This window comes from Acartia tonsa, chromosome 5 (assembly GCF_053477335.1).
Source record: "Acartia tonsa isolate MP-2025a chromosome 5, ASM5347733v1, whole genome shotgun sequence".
Classification (NCBI taxonomy): Eukaryota; Metazoa; Arthropoda; class Copepoda; order Calanoida; family Acartiidae; genus Acartia; species Acartia tonsa.
The window spans coordinates 43,467,797-43,490,346 of NC_137264.1; the positions used below are offsets into that span (position 1 = coordinate 43,467,797).

Here is a 22,550-nt window from a genome sequence, read left to right on the forward strand (position 1 = left end):
CGAATTTTTGGGTCGGATTCGGATTCTTACAAAAATCCGCCAAATAAGTAGTTTAATCCGCAGATTGCAGATGCCTGTTTGTTTTGCGGATTGCGGATTCTAGTAACATTTTTAAAGGTCTTTTTTTAAATAAAAAAAGGTATTGAATTTTACCGGGTATTGGGGCCATTTTCTAACCCTTGCTTAACATATCCTAACCAAAAATAAGCGGATTCAGATTCTGGGTTCAATAAATTGGGCAGATTTCGGATTCGGATTGATACCCCTAGTAAAATATACACAATACCAACGTTAGTAAAAAAAAGTGGACACATTCCTAGAGCGATATGATTTCTCTGCCTCCCCAAACAAAACTGTATTTTTATCTGAAAGCAACATTTTTTGTCACATACACTTTTTGTTTAGGCACAATTCACTTTGTGGATTTTTTGTAGTGTTTCTTTTAATATTAGTGTTTCTTATTGTTATCAGTGATAACAGTTTAATATACTGTCAATATTATCTAAAACCACTTAAGAGGAGCTAACAAGACACTTTTAAAGGAAGGAAATACTGAATGAAAATATTTGACTATTTAAGCAGGTGCAATTTTATTATGTTTGTTAGAAATAAAGGAATAAATTAACAGGCCAGAAATTTTTATGGTTTGAAAGCAATATATGAAATAAGTTTTAATCTATTTTTAAGAACAATAGCTCAACCCTCCCAAGAAAAATGCCTCTAAAAATATATCACCCCCCCCCCTCCCCCAAGAAAAAAAAATCCAATCATTACTTCATCCCATCTTAAAATATAATTGAATGTGTGTGGTGTTTGTGAGTGTGTGTGTGTGTCTACTAAAAATAAAGGTGTATCACAGATGTTTACTACTAGACTTTAAATTTTTAATTTGTGCTTGCTTCTAATTATTCTATTGCCACAGTGGGTTAAGACTGGTAATATCTATGATTCAAAAATGTTTTGAACCATTTGGCAATAGAATAATTTTACAGTATGTATTGTAAGATTATGATCCACATGATTACAACAAAAATAAAAAATGGCACTATAATACTTAAAATGGACCATTGTGGTTAATTAAATCAAAGAAAATGTTGAAATATTTCTAAATTGAATATCGATATAACAAAAATGACAGCTGTATATTACTCATTATATTATAAACTTAGGTATATACCTAATGTTAATTGATTTATGCCATTTGAACGAAACCTTTGATAAAATTGAAAATATTCTCAAAATTTTGAAAAAATATTTTAACAAAAAAAGAACATAAAATTTCCTCTTGGTTTGAAATGCCCCTCATGAAATTGCCAAAAGCACAATTAACAAACGAATCATAACGATAATGATTTTTTGACAGTCTGTATCTGTGCAGGATCCAGGTTAGGGGTGGCAACCTCCAGCAAAGAGGACAGGATCTTGGTTTCTGCAGGCGCAAGGAACATGGACAGGGCAGAGATTCGAGGTAGGGAGCTAAGTCCAATTAGGATCACTGAAAAAAATTTTAATTAAGCAAGTCTAGTTCAATTAAATAATCCTTATAATAAAGTAAAAGGATGTTTGTTTGTTTGTCTGTCTGTCTGTTTGTTTGTACCGAAGGATCTCGCAAACCGCTGAACCGATCGGGTTCTCCTTAACAGGGTAGCTTCTAATAGGTCCCGGGAAAATTTATAACTAATTTAGGGTACTACAACCCTCCCAAGAGAAATCGCCCCTAGAAAAAAATATCTTTAAAATAAAATGAAAAATGGAGTTGGGGTGGGGGAGATGGGCTTTTTTTCTACTTGTTAAAAAAAAAAATATGTTTTTTTTGGATTTAACTAACCCTTTCTCAAGTGCCCCTAGAGGCCTCTCAGGGCGTAGCCGCTAGTAAATAACATAAAGTAACAAGTTTTTTATGTATGATGCTAAAAATCACGGAAAATGCTGTTCTGATTTTTTTTCCAGGGAAGCTTTATATTGTATTGGGGTGGTTTTGGGCTATTTTCTTTCTATTTTCTATATTGCTCCAGAAGTAGGGGCGAAGGGTTTTACATCTAGTACCTTAATCATTAGTGGACTTGAAGAGAAAGTTTGAAGATTAATTTTGCAGCGACAGTCCTTTCTCTCCTGTCAGCATTTACTCTAATGATTCTTTTTACCTGAAACAATTTGGGGAGGTGGGTTCGAATCCTGTAGAACTTGAATGATATCACTGAACAGCTGTGATTCCAACTGATTCTTGAAAATTTTTGGAAAACTTTCTGACTTGAATTGGGATATATATTTGTACCTAGAATGTAAAACATTTCATTTTAATTTGGAAATAATCCAAAGTCAAATTGAAACCTACTGGAAGAGAGCCAGAGCTGGATCATGGTGCGCTGAATCAGGGCGATTCAGAGGTGAACCGTAGGTGCGCTGGTGGTGAGCCACAGCGTACCTATAAAACATTGATTTTTAAAAGATTTTCGGCGCGGTGTTTTTAGATCGCTTGCGCACTCACTAATATATCGATCCGCGCCAGTACAACTTTATTACTTAAGGCGTGTCAGTAAGGTATTTTATATAAAATGCCGTGTCAGTATGGTATTTTATATAAAACATTAATATATAATTTATTTTAAAAATAACTATAAAAATGTTTTCTCAATAGTTTTGCAAAAAAATATTAAAGTAAATAAAAAAATATCCATTTATTACATATGATTCACCCCGATTTAAACCGGCAATGCCACTCGGTGAGTGGCAATGGCGCGCCGGTACCGCGCCACTGCCCGATCCAAATCGCCCATGCAAATTCGATTTAAAGATTGCTATTTTTTTAATAATTTGATGGTGCGCTGAATGAATCGCCCCGGTTTAAATCACCTATAAACGATTTAAAGATCAAGCTCAGATCTTTTCTTAAACAATGCTTCTTTTCCCTTATTTAGTTTTTAATCTACTCAAACACAAATGATTAGGTACTTTTTTTATGAAAGCTCAATTATTATCTAATTGGACAGGGATAAGTATATTTAGAATTTATTTGATTTTTTAAAATATTATCCCCTCCTTCCTTGTCCATAATCTTTGAAACGTTTTGAATCGGCGAAATAATAAATTTATAAATCCCCAACCCACTATTTTTGTCTAATAAAAATTAATTTACCTTAATTCTGTTGTTTTCAAACTCCTCCAATCTTTAACAAATTGAGCTGAAGCCTTTGGAACCTCGGGCACTTTAACATCATCTTCAGCTTCTTTACATTTTTCCTCCTTTTCTTGTAAAGCAGCATTAATTTCCTTTTCAACCTTGCGACATAATCCCCGAGATTTACTGGCGAAGCCATCAGCTGATTTGTTCATGACGTCATCAGTATCAGCTGATTTTTCAGTCACGTCATCAGTGTCATATGATTTATCTTCATCAACCTCCATTTTGGATTCATCTTTATTCGTTTCTTGAGCAATTTCAATGATTTTATTGTTTGATTCAGGGAATTTTTTAGTATTTTCAGAACTTTTGGTATCTTGATTGTTTTTCTTACTGAAATCAACATTTTTGAGAGCGGTATCATCACCTGAAGGAAGTTCAACAAATCTTTCATGAGAAGGTATTTCAACAGGAAGATCTTGACTGGAGGTATCCATAGCAACTGAAGTCGAATCAACTTCATCTTCATCTCCTTCAACTTCAATTATTTTCATTCTTGTGGGTTTGTTGGATTGTTGAGCAGGTTTTATTGACTTTGGTTCTTGGTCATGTATGGTAATCTTCTTCATTGGTTTTTTGGATCTAAATATTAAAACAAAAATTTAATTTTAGGAACTAAGATTAGTTATTTCTCGCATCGTATTATAGACAGCTTTCCGCGGTTAGAAGATTACAACCAGTTTTTAGCCCCGAGAGGCCGAAGGTAATCATGTATTTTATGTATATCATGGTTCAGAACTGTTTTAATGTTGTGAAACCTTTATGGTCTTTTGAATATTTTGGCGTTAGTAAAAAATCTGTAAATACCCCCACCTAAATGGTTGGGGGTGCCTATGGAACCCGCAAGGTAGGGGTAAATTTTATATGGCGGGGAGGTAAAATAAAACATTTTTGGGGGTGCATACGGCACTACAAATTCGTTTACTTATTTTTTTTTTTTTGGGGGGGGGGGTAATCACTACTTCACCACCCCCCCTCTTGGACGTCCTTAGCACACAGTACACACATGCAGAAAAAAACACTAACCTTTGATGTGGGGGTTTATTAACAGGATGTATGACTAGATTAGGGTCAGGAGTGGGCCACGGGGCTTTCTCTTCAGCAAATCTTACTTTCTTTTCACAACTTTCATCTAGTAATAGTTGAATGGTGTTTAAATCAGGGAGGGAGAAGACAATGGCAGATAAATCAAACTCTACTCAAAGCTTTACCTTTAGTTTACTTTTCCCTAAAATTGTACCAGCTACTTACTGAAGGAATACTTAGGGGGAAGATCATTTATTAAGAATTTGTCGTTTTTTAAATTCGAGATGATTTGGGTAAAAAAAGGTAAACTGTCCAGTTGGGGAAGCGAAGCATTATGCAAGTTTAAGATTTTTCGTTTATTAAACATCATTCCTGACGGTGAAGATTGAAGTAAAAGTCCCGGACTGACGTCAGACATTGGTTCGAGTCTCTCCACAGCTGGCTTTTCTTTCACTGGCGCGAACATACTTTTCATGTTGTCCTGAACAAATTTTATTTAGATCTTGATATGGTTTTAGGCTACTCTAATGCCATCCCTACCCTTAGTACTAGGCATTTTTTATCATTTTCATGCTATATAAATGTGTAATTATTTCATTAAGTAGCTTCCTGTCTTTTAAACTTCTTATCATAAAAGTTATACCTTTAAATTAAGTTTTTGTGTCTTCTCAATCACTTCTTTCTTAACAGCTTCTTCTTCAACTTTAGATTTATCTTTTGCAGCAGCATCAGTATTATTCTTAGCAGCTGCATATCTAGCAGCCGCGGCCACTTTGTCCTTAAAAAAAGATTATGCGCATAGAAAACAAAATAGGCACTTTTGTAATTTACCAACTTGTATTAAATAAATATAGGTCTTCAAGGCCTGAAATTATTGTATCATCCAAAATTATTCACAGTAGCTTTTCTCCAATTTCTAGCCTAACCCTGTGGGGCAATCACCTAACCCAATATAACCTAACCTAACCTAAAATAATCAAAAGCCATTTTAAAAATACGACGAATCGCCCCTTAAGGGGCGTTGCCACGAAAGGGACTTTTCCCCAATTCACTTTTCTACCTTCAGGACAAGTTCTTCTTCCCTGGCCTGTTTGTTGGTAGGTTCAATCTGAAGGATCTTTTCACAGTCCATCAGGGCTTCGTGGTACTTTTTCAATCCTAAACAAATATATGATACTGTATCTATCTAATATTTTTTTCTAACAAACAATCGTTTTTTTGCTTTTTTCTTTTAGCTAAAATATACAAAGTAATCAGTTCAGCACTGGTAACCCCCCCCCCCCTAAAAACAATTAAAAATTAAGGTCTTCGGTATAGTAAAAAAGAACTATGAACCCATAAAGGGGGGGGGGGGGTTTAATGCAACCATCTCGTAATCAATGTATAAATGGCACTTAGAATTCGAATTTCGATTTGAAATTTTGCATGAGTAATCCTTGGTAGGTCTATTTTCCCTAAATCGAACAAAAAGTTGGAAAAATAACGGCTAACAGCTGGCGGCTCAGCAGTTTAGCCATTTTTTGGGCTATTTTCAATGCAAATCATCACGAAACCTATCTCCACATAATACTATTTTCTGCTCCAAAATGTTTTTAAAACGGTTCTAGCCGGTAGTTGCTGGTAATAGAAATCTGAAAATGTTGTTTTTGTATCATTTCACATGATTTAAAGCAAAAATATGTTTCAAAAAGTTGATTCCTACGTAATTTATGACAGATTTACCCTAAAAATAGCCAAAAAACGGCTAAATGGCTGAGCCGTTAGCCGTTACTATTTCAACTTTTTTGTTCGATTTAGGGAAAATAGACCTACCAAGGATTACTCATGCAGAATTTTAGATCGAAATTCGAATTCTAAGTGCCATTTATACATTGATTACGAGATGGTTGCATTAACCCCCCCCCCCCTTTAATTCATTTGAAAATAATGGGGGGGGGGGGGGTTGTAGATAATCATATACCACACTTTTCTGGGATCTTGCCAAGTCAAGTATCAACTGTGGGGAATACCAAAGGATGACTCCATGCAAAATTTGAGCCGGATCCGGCCAAAACCGGCCGTGAATTTTATAAAAAACCGTTTTTTTTCCGGTTTTTAGGGGGTATCTGTAAATCGATTCAGCTGGAGCAAAACTGGTTGGAGGTACAAAAAATTTTACTTCACATGAAATTTAGCCAATGCAATTAATTGCCTACAAAAATGTACTTTAGCATCAACTTGATTGGACAACTCTTTCCCCTCCTAAATGTCAATTAAAACCTCGGAAACGGCAAAAATCGCCAAAAATCACGCCTTTGGCGGCGAATAACGGCTAAACGGTCAGCCGGAGGCGAATCAAACATAAGTAAAAAAGTGTCCGCTTTAAAAAGTTGTTCAACATTAAAGATATTCTTGAAGTCTCTAAAACGACTCCTTCCCCTCCTTTGAGGGGAAAAACGGGAAAAACGCGATTTTCAAAAGTATGCCTACTTTGTGGGTGTGGGGGGCACTGAACCCGTCACCCCAGGGTCACCAAATATAAAGTCTAGGCGGCCAACAATGCTGAATTTTCACCAAGTGAAAGTCTTGTGTCATTATCTCTTATGAGAAAAAAGTTATTAGCCGTGGGCAAATTTCAAATTGTGATTTTTTGATGGATTTCTTTAATGAAATGACAGGCTGGTCAATTTTTAGGCCATTTTTTCGGTTTTCGGCCCGCCACGCCCAATCGGTTTGAGATGATCTCACGTGACCTTTTGCCCAACCTAAGTTTAGTTATTTGTGAGGTCTAAGAAAAAAAAATCCCGGATTGGATGAAATACGACGTCGCTGCGCACCGTCAAAAATCAATGGTCGGCTCATTTTGCCCCCTCCAACCCTCACAGAGTGCCATTTTTCTGTGCAAAGATTATAATCATAATCTTTGCGTAAGTCTGATTTTTTTCTTAGACCTCACAAATAACCAGACTTAGGTTTGGCAAAAAATCCCGTGAGATTATATCAAACTGCAAAAAATGGCCTAAAAATTGACCAGCCTGTCATTTCATTAAAGAAATCCATCAAAAAATCACAATTTGAAATTTGCCCACGGCTAATAACTTTTTTCTCATAAGAGATAATGACACAAGACTTTCACTTGGTGAAAATTCAGCATTGTGGGCCGCCTAGACTTTATATTTGGTGACCCTGGGGTGACGGGTTCAGTGCCCCCCGCACCCACGAAGTAGGCATACTTTTGAAAATCGCGTTTTTCCCGTATCTCGCCTTAAAGGAGGGGAAGGAATCGTTTTAGAGACTTCAAAGCATTTCTTTGATGTTGAACAACTTTTTGAAGCGGACATTTCTTTACTTATGTTTGATTCGCCTCCGGCTGACCGTTTAGCCGTTATTCGCCGCCAAAGGCGTGATTTTTGGCGATTTTTGCCGTTTCCGAGGTTTTAATTGACATTTAGGAGGGGAAACAATTGTCCAATCAAGTTGATGCTGAAGTACAATTTTGCATGGAGTCATCCTTTGGTATTCCCCACAGTTGATACTTGACTTGGCAAGATCCCAGAAAAGTGTGGTATATCTATGGGGGGGGGGGGGGGGTATCAGTGCTCAACATGCACTATGTGTGATATCATAAAATGAATAGCCGCCCCACAAATCATTTTACCTATTCTAGCAGTCATCCTTCTTTGTAGAGCCTTGATATAAGTAGGATCTAGGGAAATATAAATATTAATATTACCTATTCTAGCAGTCATCCTTCTTTGTAGAGCCTTGATATAAGTAGGATCTAGGGAAATATAAATATTAATATTACCTATTCTAGCAGTCATCCTTCTTTGTAGAGCCTTGATATAAGTAGGATCTAGGGAAATATAAATATTAATATTACCTATTCTAGCAGTCATCCTTCTTTGTAGAGCCTTGATATAAGTGGGATCTAGGTAATTATAAATATTAATATTACCTATCCTAGCAGTCATCCTTCTTTGTAGAGCCTTGATATAAGTGGGATCTAGGTAATTATAAATATTAATATTACCTATCCTAGCAGTCATCCTTCTTTGTAGAGCCTTGATATAAGTAGGATCTAGGGACAGTGATAGTGAACAATCTTGTTCCGCTGCTCCAAACTTATTTTCCTAATAAAAATACCTAGTTATATGAGAAAACTTGGTACACCGACAAACGTCCTAATACGACAAACGTCCTAATGCGACAAACCTCCTAAACGACAAACATCCTAAACGACAAACGTCCTAATGCGACATCTCTTAAGTAAAACGTCCTAATTTTTTTTTCAAAAATTAAATCTTCCAAATGTAATTTAAAAATGTTCTAAAATAAAAGGAAATAAATTAAATAAAGGTTTATTTTTGTAATGCACAGTTGTATTGGGTTCGAAACCATTCCATTTGTGATAGCCAACACAGACTTTGGGAAAACTGTCGGACAGATTTGTAAAATTTAGCCTATGGTTAAAGTTATTCGCTTTAAAAAGTATTTTTTTCCTGTGTTTTATCGCCATTTTGAATTTGATATTGTTAAATATTTTTATAACTAGAGGATTTTGTCCTTAAATTTGGAAGATTTTTCTTATTTTATAATTTTTGAAAAAATTTAGGACGTTTTACTAAAGAGATGTCGCATTAGGACGTTTGTCGTTTAGGAGGTTTGTCGTTTAGGACGTTTGTCGCATTAGGACGTTTGTCGCGGTAGGACGTTTGTCGGTGTACCGAAAACTTCATTTCATTTATGATCTTCGCCAATTATGGATGTTGTCACCCTAGATTTATTAATGGGTAAAAAGTAAAAAAATTATTTTGGCGTGTAAGAATCGTTTTATCGATTTAAATCCAATGAAGTAAGTTTCTTGTATAAGTTGGGTATAACCTGAAAAGCAAAGCAACTCTATAATCGGCGGCTCTGAATAGCCTTTAAAAAGTTTAGTGATTTTGAGAAATACTCGTCCTTGTTAGAATTCAATTAAATTAAAACAAACATGTAAAAGATGATGAATTATTAATCTTACCTTTAGAAACGCCATGGCTCTATTAGCTGGAAGTAGGGGGCAGTATGGATCTATTTGAATACCTAAAATAATATTCTAGATAGGTTTTATTGGGTCAACTGTAGTTCACGGTAAAAGGGAAGGAGGGGGGGGGGGGGTGGTTGGATCTTACACTTTTGCGTAAACAGGGAGCATAGGCTTTGTCTTATAAGTAAGAGGATAGGTTATCACTTTTTGGTGTATTTTTCTTATATTTACAAAAAAAATTTGGATTTGGCCTCCAGGTTCAGGTGCTGCAGGCCTCCAGGTTGTCTCTGGACAGTTGAGTTCCTTTGACTTTTAAATTTGTTTTCAAAAAGTGTCACTTCCGCCCCCTCCCTTTAATATTAACATCGTTTTAATTTTTACACGTATTTGTTTACGTTTGTTTTGAAGAGTTAATAGTCAACTTATAAAACAAAATATGCATCTTTTATCTTCAAATATGTTACTAACATTCAAAAGGATGCATATTTTGTTTTATTATTTGACTATTAACTCTTCAAAACAAACATAAACAAATACGTGTAAGAATTAAAACGATGTTAATATTAAAGGGAGGGGGCGGAAGTGACACTTTTTGAAAACAAATTTAAAAGTTAAAGGAACTCAACTAAATAAAGAGTTACTTACAGCTCTTAGATTTGGCATCGCAGTTGCATTAAAGAGGTACAATATGTAACTGTAAAGAAACGTTTGAAAGAGCTTTGACTTTTGTGTCAGAACCTAAATTGGGACATAGTGCATTTCATTATCCTAGGTTAGGTAACTTCATTTCACTTTTCAATAAAATCTAAAATGCAGCCGTTTTTGAGAAATTAGAGTGCATGTCCAAATGTCAATTAAATAAAAATACTACAACTTTTTTGCATCTTCTAAGTTAACTTTACTTTATTCCCCACGAAACAACAAATGGACCACCCAACCCCCCCCCCCCCCCGGTCCTTATTTTAAAACATGTTTTTTTCCATTTTAAAATCTGAAGAACGGCCTACAGGGCTCTCTTAACCCTTAGGTTTCCTAGCCTAAATGAACGTAATATATATTTGTACCAACAGGGTTGTTTGAGGTCCAATTTCTGCAAAAGTTAAATTGCTTTTACTTTACTAGCTATTGCATTTGTTTTCTAATTTCTTTACGAAAAAAGAAATAGGTGAAATAAGTTTAATTCACTTTTTAAAATTTTGTAATACTATAAACTAAAACCATCTCGGAAGCTAGGTAAAGCTTTCCTATAATCGAATATTAAATCGGTTCAGTGGTTAGCGCAGGGGTATATATTCTGCACAAGATTCATATTTTTTCCTGCTGCAAAATTTTTTATTTTTATTCCCCTCCTAGTTTTTTGCAGCAAGTAAGGGGATAAATGGAAAAATATTTTCAGAACTCTTTATTTTATTCATATTATCCCCCCTCTTACATATTCTTTTAGTTTTTTCACCAAGAGAGGTGTGAAAAAGGGAAAAAAATGCTTTCAATTCTCTTAATTTTTACCCCCCCCCCCCCCCCCCCATCTACATATTTTTTTTTACCCTCCCTTTAGCAGGTTCAAATTTGCAAAACATACACCCCTGGGTTAGCGAGATCTTAACGGACAGATCTTAATAATTCATATGAATGGATGATATTCAAAATAATTGTATGACAGAACAACCGATGAGTAACATGACTTGCAAAGAAGCTTAGCTACTGCACACATACCTGCAGTGTATCTTTCTATGGCTTTGTCATATTTTCCTTGCTTGAAGAACGTGTTACCCCTCTCCCTTTCTGCTAGGGCCTGCTGCTTTAATCTAAAAATAAGAAAGGGTTCCATCACAAAAACTTATGTCGTTTTAACATTAAAATAAAATTACTGTCCGGTCTTTACTCTAGACATACAAACCTCATTCAAGGCCATAATGGAATTGTATACTAATACTTTAATTATAGGAAAAAAGATCCTAGATACAAAATACACAAACTTTTTTGGAGACTATTATTCTAGAGGTCCATAGGGCCATGCAAATGACGAGAAAGCATAAAAAACGTTTTAGAAATGGTAAAAAATCTATAAACTATAAGCAAGGGATTATTATGTGTGTAATAAGCACATCAATAATATCTATAATGTAAATAATATATAACAGAACGTGATGAATACTCAACCTACCAACAAGTACTTTTTTTTAGAAGCTACGCGCAAGAATCGAAGAAACCTTATATTCACTCAAAGATTTTTTAGAGGCAGAACATAACGCATTGGAAAGCAGTTTGATTAATTGTCCATTGTCCCATCCCTGATCTAAAACAAACCTTGCATTTTCCATTTCCTCATCAATCTCATCACTGCTACTTTCATCACTGCCAGCCGCTAAAAGTTTTTCAATGTTATTTTTGGCAGGTATTCTCCATAAATCTGTGTAAATGTTAGTATCAGAAATAAAAAAATGTAAGTAAAAATGTGCTTGAACATGGAGCTTGAGGAAGAGCTAGCCATCGTGGCTATATAGGGGGGGGGGGGGAGGGGGGGTAAAAAAATGTGCGCCATTTTACCCCCCAAATAAAATAGGAAAATTTCCCCACATCCCCCTTCCCCTTTTCCTCAATTTGTTACCCACCCCTCTTTAATTACATCAAAAACAATTACATTAATTACTTTAAAAGGTTTCGTGATAATTTGTAGAATTGATTGCTAGAATAGCTACCCCTGGTCTTACCTTGGTCTAGCTTGCTACATTCCTCCTCAACATCAAACTTATCCCATTTGTCATACTCATAAGCCTTGTTAAACAGTTGTCAAGTAAAAAAATGGACATGTTTTGCAAGTTTTTTATTTATAAAATCAAAAGAATATAAGTAGCAAAAAGTTTTTTTTCATGCTAGACCTTACATTTTACTTACAGAAATCCACATGAATTACCTAGTTTTTAGATAAAATTATCAACTAAAAAGAGAACAAAAAATTTTCTTGGAGGGGGGTGAAGATACCCAAGATATCAAGGAAGGTAACCATAACTATTTCATTACAAAGTTCACTAATAACTAAAACTTATTCTTTAGAGGCCCTCACTGTCCCTTATGTTTGCTTATCAAAATATTAAATAAAAATAGATATATTATTAACAACTCTTTGCCTTAATTCTTTCTTTCTTTGGTGGACTCGGTATTTGGTCAGCTTTAGAAGCTGTCTTTTCTTTCTCCTTGTCTTTCTTCTTAGGCAGAGACACACTAAAAAGGCAAAAATAACCTACTAAGTTAAATATAAATGTAGCTTTATTCAAACAAGGATGACAACATCCATAAAAGCGAAGCTCTAAAACGGTAGGTCAGACGAACATTAACTCTTGTAGAGTATTAGAGTATCAGATGCTTTGCTTATAATATTGTACCTACCTTGTTGTAATAGGAATCAGTATAAATCAAAAAGTTTGTTTATTAAAAAGTTAGGTAAAAATCTGCATGTTTTCAATTGACGTATAGACTTTCTGGTAACGATTATAGAAATACGACGCTTTCTAAGTCGTACCTAACTGTTATAGGAATCATCATGCAAAGTTTGAAATCGAAATGACTTTTCTAACATGTCTAAATAAACAAAAAAAGGTATTCGGTTCAGTGGTTAGCAAGATCCTTCGGTACAGACAGACATTCTGTTACTTTTATATAATAGTATAATCCAATCAATAAACCTTGGGGGTTTTACTTCTGTTTGTTTATGTTTCATAGAAATACTAGTTGTAGCTATTGGTTTGCTGGTGGTAGATGGTGTCATTTCTGTAATCATAGGCTTTAAGGTTGGTTGGTTGTCTGGTGCATTTGTGGCAGCAGGACTACTGTTTTCTTTACCAATTTTACTAAAAAGAAGCATAAATTGATAGTTTCATATCAATCTAGAAAATAAAGAATACAAAACAAAAATACGTGTTATTGTTGTTTTTGCAGGAAAAAATCCAAGTAGTTAGAAAACTGATATTAAAATAGTAAAAATAAGGAAAGGGAGGGTAACTGATTTAGTGATTTTTTTACTCAATACTTTCACAAAAAAAAACATAATAACCATAAATTACAAGAGTTAAGAACAATTAAAAATACATAACTTTAGAAATTTTCAAAAACTATAAAAATAAAAAGTACCTGCTGCTACTTTTCTTTAATTTTTCTTCTCTAAGTTTATTATCCTTAACTTTCATTTCAGCTGCCCAACTATCCAAATCCTAAATCAAAGGGGATAGTTGCATGAAGTGCATTTAAAAAGTTTGATTAAAAGCATAAGTTAAAAGAAAACCATCTAATATAAATAATTTTGTATTATCATAAAATAGTAATCATACTGTTTTTTTAAAACAGGATAGCCATTTATGTTAAATTGAATATATTCAAAAAATTTAATTTTCAAGTTTTGATATCTTAAAACTTCATGGTAGAAAATTGAAATTTTTTCAAATATGTCCTATAGATGCAGTTAAAACAATTGAAAAAAAATATACAGTTCCGTAAATTCAAGTTTAAATGCACTTCGTGGAACTACCCATTTTCATTTGTATAAAAAGAAGCAAATACTTATCAAAACACAGCTATATATTTTTGTAAAAAGCCTTCGACTTCAGCTCAAACTGTAAAAGCAATTGGTTCCAGTGTAAACTAATTTCTGGCCTTAACTACTGACTTCAAAATGATCCTTTTGCTGTATTTCAGTTATGTCAGGTACTTGATGTATAAAGTAAGCGAATAAGAAATGCTTTGTCTTTCGAAATTGTAAACTCATTTAGATGGCAAATTAGATCGTACCAACAAAAGTGAAGTTCTTTGTAAAACGTCTCTGCACTTTCAAAGCCAAGTAATTCAGTTACACTATAATAAGAAAGGCAAAAAATGATATTTTTTATTTGACTGTTATGTTGCATTATCTATATTACTTGTATACAGATTAAAAAATATACCTTTAAAAAGTCATTTACTTCAGAGGCATTTTCTTTAATTTGTTTTTGAACTTCCATTATGTTATCCATTTTTATGCTTTTGTGTTTTACAAAAGAAATCTGTAATAGGTACAGTTGAGTATTCAAATAGCATTTTAACAGACAGGTTTTTTTTTATTAAAACTTTAACATAACATTCATCTACTCTAAAATTCGGATTTCAGTAGTTTTAAATAACTTAGGAATCTTAATTGCTTAAAACAAATAATACCTAATGAGTTTATAAATAGCATTCAAGATAAAAGATTTTGTATTAAAATTAACAACAACAAGGTAGTCTAAAATTCATGTTATCAGTCTTTGCCTAGTTAAAGCAACTAAAAAATACATTTTTATGATTCTTGCAGAATAAAATACATGGATAATAGCTGAAAAATCATTGATCTTTTGAAACAATTACAGTAAACCCAGGGGTGTATATTCTGCACAAGATTTATTTTTTTCCCCCTGCTACAAATTTTTTTATTTTTCCCCCCCCCTAGATTTTCTTAAAAAGTAGGGGGGGAAATAGAAAAATATTTAAAGAACTCTATATTTTATTTATTTTATCCCTCCTACCACACATTTTTTTAGTTTTTTTAACCAAGGAGGGGGGCGAAATGGAAAAAATGTGTTCAGTTTTCTTAATTTTTACATTTTTTTTCCCTCTAACCACTTATTTTTTATTTCCCCTCCCCCCTGAGCCGGGGAAACCATGCAGAATATACACCCCTGAGTAAACCTAGGTTCATTTATGTACATTAAAGATGTTACTATATCACAGAGTTATAATACAAAAGATTGTTTAATTTACAGCAATATTTATTTAGTGTACACTGTATAACGTATAGGGGGTGGGAGTTCATTTTATTATCTTGTAATTAGTAAGAAATTGGCACCACAAATTATAATTTCAGCATTAAAGGGGGGAGGCGGATGTGCCACTTTTTGAAACCAAAACTAAAAGTCAACAAAGGAACTCAACTAAAAAAAGAGTTACAGGTCTGAGATTTTGCATGGCAGTTGCTTTATAGGGGTACAATATGGAACTGTGAAGAAACGGCGGCGCAACCGCCGAAAACCGCCGTTTCCCGCCGAATTTTTTTTTTGCAATTCTCGGCGGTTTTCGGCGGTTACGCCGCCGTTTCTTAACAGTTCTATATTGTACCCCTATAAAGCAACTGCCATGCAAAATGTCAGACCTGTAACTCTTTTTTTAGTTGAGTTCCTTTGACTTTTAGTTTTGGTTTCAAAAAGTGGCACATCCGCCTCCCCCCTTTTATATTTAGTAACCTTTGTTTATATACTTTTCTTAAAGAAAACAAAAATATCATAAAATGAAGGGATTAACTATCTCCCATCCCCCTTTAAATGACAAAATAGATATTTTTGTGGTATAAAAAAAAACATTTTTTGTTTTGTTTGAGATCAAAATCAACTTACTTAACAACTATTTTTGACAAAATAGATATTTTTAACCCTAAAAGCTCTAATTAAAGTAACTACCTATACTGTATACAATTATTTTAAAGATTCTGTAGAATTTCTTTTTTTAATTAACCATTTCAGTGACAGCAAATTCAGTCGAGCTTAGAATGTAAAACCACACCTCTAATCACCTTCAAAAGGTGAAGCTGCATAATAAACCAGATTGCAATATTTTAACCTTAACTAAAATTGACCAATTCTATCTTATTCTTTACATTCATAAGACAATTTTTGCGTCATTTCAAGCAGTGGCCAAATTTGCTGTTACCGACTATTTTTTTAATGCATCTACATTAACACCTATAAAGATACAAACAAATACATTATGTACATATCTACAAAATAATAAAGTTGGCATAATTGCAGTTCTGCAGATTTTTTGACATTTTTTTTATAGAAACTCATCGCACCATTCTGAAAGGCAATGGTAACAATCCGCCGCTTGCTTGTTGTTAGAACCAGCCAAGTCCTAAAAAACAAGCAGATCATATGATAATATGTCGATCAAATCAGATTCTCTCATGAATAGGGGGGATATTGGCCTTAAGATATAACTGATACCGTTTGTGCATAAAGGGGTAGTTGCACGAAATGCATTTGAACTTAATTTAGTGAACCGCATATTTTTTCATAGTTAATGGGTTAAACTACATTTATATGGCATATATTTGAAAGAATTTCAATTTTCTACAACTTAGTGTTTAAAATAAATTAAGTTCAAATGCATTTTGTAACAAACTTTAGTGTCTAAACTTTCCAACTAATAATTTTTCATATATAGCAGGAACAATTTTGTTTATCATCATTGTACATTTATTTTTTAATAAATTTTGATAGGTTGATAACAACATTTTTTTTATGTACGACTTTTCGACGAAAAGCAAAGCTATTTAGGTAGGTCTTCTATATAAATACAAAAAGTAAAAATGATGCAAAGAGCCTAACTAAAGAGGAGGCAAAGAGTGTATATAACTCACCTTTAACCATTCAACAAAAAGGTCTCTATGTTTCTTAAGAATTAGAAATTGTCCCAGCACTGTATATGCTTTGTCAAATCCTGTTTTATAAGATACACATTCAAATTATACATTATTTTCTTTTCTATTTCAACTATCAGCTTTGCATTAACTGCAAAAAGAGCCAATCACCATCTAATAACATATATAAAGCATTCCAATAGATCACAAACCCATTGGTCCACCCATTTTGAAGATCTTCTGCTTCATATAAAAATAATTTCTTCTTGATATTTAAGGAAAAAATGATATATTTCTTTCTGAGGCAAAGAATCAAAATTTACATTTAAAACAGAATAAAAATATACCTAAAAAGTAGAACGATGTCTGTTTGTATATCCGTCCCTTAAGATCTTGGTAACCACTGAACCGATCGGATTCTACTCTTCAGGTAATATACCTACTGGTTCTGTGGTGGTTTTAGGCTATTTTCTTGGGGGGTTGGACACCCCCAACCCCCCAATAAATGAAAAAAATCTTTTATTTTTATTGTTATGAAAAAAATCCCCCCCTCAATTTTTAAAAAAAAATTATTCAAAATTAGTGGTGGAGTGGGGGCTTCTCATCAGGTACTTAATTTTTTTTTTAATATTTAAAATTTGTCGGGGCATCTCCAGAGGTAATTACTTTTTTTTCTTTAATTACCTCTTGGGGCAAAGCGCCTAGAGACTAGGGGCGAAGCCGCTAGTATACCTAAAAAGTAAAAAGATTTGCAACTGTCAAGTAAATAAAACATAATACCTTACAGAAAATAAAGGGATTTTAAGTTGTTTAATGTCCTATGATACAAAGAAAAGACAAATTATAATATTTTTTAACTCTTACTTTTGGAATTGATGATTTGTTAAAAATAAAATGAGAAAAAAAATAAGTTATGTTCTATATTTAGTGATGATATGAAGTAGTAAGGTTTTTTGTGTGAAGCTTAAGATATCTGAAAATGCTGGCCAGAAATGGTCATACTTTTCTGGCAAGCTTTATGAATGTCTTGTGGTAGTTTCAAGCTTTTTTGCTCACCTCACCCGCACTCTCCTAGAGGCAAAGCAACTTTTTCTTCTAAAAAAAATATTTTTAACATGTATGTCGGACTTAAAAAACTGCTGCGAAAAGTTATTCTCTTGGTAGCTTTTCAAAGTCCTAAAGAAATAGCCAGCGAAGCAATGTTATCTAAAGTATTCTCATTTTACAGTATTACTACAGTTAACTGTCATCAAACGGATTATGAACTAATTGTGGACAAAATTGTCCTTTAGAATTAGTTTTCTTAATCCCTTATATCACTGACCAGCACACAACAATATTAAATGTTCCAGGATTTCATTTGACAATGAAAATGACATTTCAAACCAAAACTGAAGCAACAAAGCTGCGGGTAAATAAATATTTGTTTAGAAAAATATTATTTTCAGGAATGAGGATAAATACCTATATTTTCTAAACAATATTTCAATGTCGGCATAATTTTTTTTAGATAAAATTATTAGCAATAAATTAACTATGAAAATACAAAAATAGAACAAGATAACAGCATAAATAATTAATGAAAAAATAGAAAAAAAAATTCTAAAGATACCTTCTTGTTATTTTTCTTAATTAGATACTCATTGAGAAAAAGTAAAATAATTATCTATATCTTACTTAACTTGAAACAACTGATGGATGGAAAGACAGACTAATTCTAGAGTAGCTGCAAAAAGTATAAGAAAATATCTAAGTAATCTTATTTCTTGTGTTTTTCTTTATAGTATGATTTCTTAGGTAAAATAATATCTGAAGAAATCTAATAATATTCATCCGTTTATTCCTTTGTTAGATCATTTTCAGATATTATCTCAGAAAATTATGTACTATGCTTTTGATTTGTCTTTGTTAAGGATTTATATAATATTTCTCGTATTCATTCGAATCCGGTGAATAAGAACCGGTTCTCATCCATAAGAAAAAACTTTGTCTAGCATTGTATTCCAGCTTTCTACGATTATAAAAATGTACAATCATAAGATCAAAGCCATTTTTTTAGACCGTGCCTTCGGCTCCTCGGGGCTAAAAAAACTGGTTTTACTTTTAATATAAAAATTGTTCATTCTATATCCGCGGAAAGCTGTTTAAAACACGATGCGAAAAATAACTATTCTCGTATTCATTCAAAACCGCTTTATTAGAACCGGTTCTCATCCATACGAAAAAAACTATGTCTTCCATTTATCCAGTTTCCTACGAATATAAAAAACTGCTTTAAATCTTATATTTGTACAATTACATTTTATATAAGCGGAAAGCTGTTAATAATACGATGCGAGAAAGAACTATTATGTACTTTAAAATTTTAGATTTACTTTTGTCATTTTTTTCTCTTCAATCTCAGAAAAGTCAAGGGCATAGATGAAAAATGTGTTGTGTATCTTTCCTTTGGCAGCCAGTCTTTTACCCATAACCTCGCCGATTCCCGCCAATTCGTTCACAGTCTTCTCTCCCATTGGTTCTGACACATCGGTGATGTAGATTTTTATCCAATAGGAAGACGGCAAAATATGTTCAGAGTGACCACTCAAAATTTACAAATATATAGTACATTTATAGTACATAAAAATTTTCATATAGTACCATATAGTACACAAAATTTAAACTAATATAGTACCACATAGTACCAAAATTTTAACTAATTATGTAGTAATACCATATAGTACCAAATATTAAAAAATAGTACCTATATATCTTATTAAATAAAGTAGTAAGGGTTTTATGTCTGACCCTTAAGATCTCATTAACTACTGAACAATTGGGTTAGCAATTTTAGGTAAGCTTCACTGAGGTCGTATGTAGGTTTTGGGCTATTTAATTTTCAGAATTATGTCCTGGGATGTCCTAGAATCTAGGTACTTAGCTGCTAGTCTATAATACAAAGAAGCTTGATGTCTATCCATCTAAAGATTAAGAATTAGGTAACTGCTGAACTGAATGGGCACTACTCTAGTCTCCAGGGAATATACATACTGGTCATATAGTGGTTTTAAGCAATTTTTGTGGGGTTGGTAAATCCTAACCCCCTCAAAAAAAAAGAAAATGATATCCCCCACTAAATTTTTTCTTGTAAGTAAAAAGTAATTGCTGAACCAATTGGGCTCTACTCTTCAGAGAATATTTGTACTGTTCATGTGGTGGTTTTAAGCACAGTGTGGGGCGAAGCCGCAGAGAAAAAAAAAACAAATAAAGGGGATAGGAAATCCCCCTTAACAACCCCCCCCCCCAAAAAAAAGAAATTTCACCCAAAAAATGGGATATTCCTAGTAATTTTAAACAAAAATAGTTTTCCTTAAAACTGAGGACTTTTTAAAATGAAATAATAAGGTTTTTGTGAAATGATGATGGAGCATTAAACAATTTTTTTAATTTGTGGAAGAACCGAACACTAGAAGACTTTTTTTCAAATAAGTCCTAAAAATGGACACTTATTGCGTAATTAAAGGGACTGTGAACGAAAAAATTTCTCATCAGATTATCAAAGTATGTCCAAGATTGGGGAAAAATTTCTGGACTATATAAATGTGCGGTTACTTGTCTTTTTTTCCTTCTATAGCTAACACTAAACTTTTGACATAGTTCTCTATTTTTCACAACATTTAAGATGACTTTTAATAGAATCCTTACTTTAAACCAATGAATAGTTACTTAGAAATTGATAAAATAAGCAATAATTTTTATTGAATACCAAATACAATAACAAAGCTAGAAACAAGTTTTTTTTTATTAGTATCCAAGTAACTTTAGATGACCCACCTTTAATTAAAATTTTGTAAATAAGAAAGGTGCAATATTTTTTTATAAACAGTCTGATAAAAGTGTAAACTAATTCTCCAAAGTGGGTTATTTATTGTCCAACACAATAAAAAAGGATATTATTATTTTAAATAACCTCTGAGTTTCAACCCTTTGTAGACAGTGAGCGTTAATAGGACGTTTTTGGTTGATCAGTGTAGTGAAATGTGCGTAGAAAATGTTAAGATTTGATTATCAGATGAGAAATTTTTATGTCCACACTCCCTTTAAAGATGTCGCACATAAAGGTATTTCTTAAAATTTACAGTGAGGATCTAAACCTATACATTTTACCGACTCAGAATTACCAATTTTTTTTATAATTCAATGGGCGTGCTATTCCAACCAGTTCCTTTCATGATATAATGACTATTGATACTCAAAAAAGTGTTCTGGTTGCTTTTGTTCAGCAATATGTCCGTTTTGATTTTCATAAAAAAGGGAAGGGTTCCCTCTGGAGGAGAAAATTTTTTCTTCTTTCAAAGTATGGCTTTATTTACCTTCCTGAAGAGTAGATTAAGAATCAAAAAATGGTTTATTAAAATATTGACCCTTGAAAAGTTATCCTTAAATAACTCAAAATCTGCTGATTTTCCTTAAACATCCAAAATTGTCAGTCTTTTGAGGATAGCCCTTTCTATGATCAAAATCTTTAAAAAAAATTTAAATTCTTTAATATACTCTTCGGATCTACTGCAGTTCACAGTAAAATATTGCTGGTAAGCAATATTTCCAAAAATCTATAAATTTTAAAGGCTGCTAGCTGCCAAACGGCTGAACGTACAGATCATGCCCGCACACTGTTTTAAGCGGCATAAGAAGGCCTACAAATAATCTGGAATAGCAATAAATCAATAATGCATAATTATCTCGCAGTGCTGAGAAATGCGCAAAAAAAGACCTATTTTACGCGTTTTTTCTTCAGTGAAGCTTTCCCTGTGCATAATTGGATCTTGGCTATTCCAGATTATTTGTAGGCCTTCGTAGGCCGCTTAAAATGGTGTGCGGATATGATCTGAACATTCAGCCGTTTGGCAGCTAGCAGCTTTTAAAATTCATAGATTTTTGGAAATATTGCTTACCAGCAATATTTTACCGTGAACTGCAGTAGATCCTACTCTTCAAAGCCATAACAAAAATTCTTTTTTTTTTATGAAAATCAAATTGACATATTGCTGAAAAAAGCTACCAGAACACTTGTTTTGGTGTCAATTGTCATTATATCATTAAAGAAATGGGTTAAAATAGTGCGCCAATTTTTTTTGCATTTTGAGTCGGTCTACTATACATACACCTCCAAGGTCCTATTCTAACCCAGCAGGGCATTCTTTACTTAACCTAACTTGGTCACAGGGGTGTATATTCTACATAGGATCCCCTGCTCAGGAGGGGGGAAAAAAATAAAAAATAAGTGGTTGGAGGGAAAAAAAATGTAAAAATTAAGAAAACTGAAAACATTTTTCCCATTTTCTTCCGTCCTTGGTGAAAAAAAACTAAAAAAATGTGTGGTAGGAGGGATAAAATAAATAAAATATAGAGTTCTTTAAATATTTTTCCATTTTCCCCCCTATTTTGTGAGAAAAAACTAGTGGGGGAAAGAAAATAAAAAAATTTGTAGCCGGGGAAAAAAAATAAATTTTTTGCAGAATATACACCCCTGCTTGGTCATCTAGCAATATATAGGAAAAGCACTAATTAAAAATTTAGTCTATGTATTCAGCCGCTTCAGCAATCATAAAAATATGAAGAACAAAAAGAGTTTTATATCTTATAAGAAATAATAAAAATCATTGAAGCAAAAAAATATTTGATCAAGGTGATTTTAAGAGTCATTGCATATTTCAAAGCTTATAATTTTACTTTACATACCCAAATTACTACTACCCAAATTACTACTACTAATTCAGCTCTACTACATATTAGTATGTATTAGAGCTGAAAGTACATTGTAATATTACAAACAATATTATAATACTTTGGTTGGTAATAATTTTTAAAATAATATTAAAAAAATTTCATATAGTACCAAAATTTTAACTCATATAGTACATATAGTACCTAGT

At 33.0% G+C, this 22,550-nt stretch overlaps 2 protein-coding genes across 9 annotated transcripts in view; both read right to left on the reverse strand.

The window, feature by feature from the left end:
* LOC145319589 (inositol monophosphatase 3) overlaps positions 1-396 on the reverse strand; it is a 14,585-nt gene extending 14,189 nt beyond the window's left edge. For all 3 annotated transcript variants that reach the window (XM_080161804.1, XM_080161801.1, XM_080161803.1), the window contains exon 1: positions 316-396. In XM_080161804.1, coding sequence (XP_080017930.1) covers positions 316-378 — 63 coding nt within the window. In that variant the 5' untranslated portion in view covers positions 379-396. The remainder of the gene's footprint in view (positions 1-315) is intronic.
* Positions 359-16,716, reverse strand: LOC145319588 (uncharacterized). 6 transcript variants are annotated; one of them, XM_080161800.1, is made up of 20 exons: positions 16,633-16,716; positions 15,924-16,124; positions 15,674-15,713; positions 14,910-15,003; positions 14,150-14,572; positions 13,344-13,423; positions 12,899-13,063; positions 12,344-12,437; positions 11,927-11,990; positions 11,523-11,580; positions 10,929-11,020; positions 9,210-9,271; positions 8,220-8,319; positions 5,268-5,365; positions 4,851-4,985; positions 4,580-4,688; positions 4,208-4,313; positions 3,137-3,763; positions 2,145-2,275; positions 359-1,495 (listed from the first exon to the last, which is right to left on the reverse strand). In XM_080161800.1, exons 5-20 carry the CDS (start codon positions 14,216-14,218, stop codon positions 1,338-1,340), a joined length of 2,148 nt encoding a protein of 715 aa, XP_080017926.1. In that variant the 5' UTR covers positions 14,219-14,572; positions 14,910-15,003; positions 15,674-15,713; positions 15,924-16,124; positions 16,633-16,716; the 3' UTR covers positions 359-1,337. The 6 variants fall into 6 exon arrangements, 1 of the variants encoding a protein (XP_080017926.1); XR_013879957.1 differs by lacking the exons at positions 14,910-15,003; positions 15,674-15,713; positions 15,924-16,124; positions 16,633-16,716 and having other exon boundaries at positions 359-910; positions 1,213-1,495; positions 14,150-14,610; XR_013879956.1 differs by lacking the exons at positions 14,910-15,003; positions 15,674-15,713; positions 15,924-16,124; positions 16,633-16,716 and having other exon boundaries at positions 359-910; positions 1,178-1,495; positions 14,150-14,610.
* Between the last annotated feature and the right edge of the window lie 5,834 nt (positions 16,717-22,550).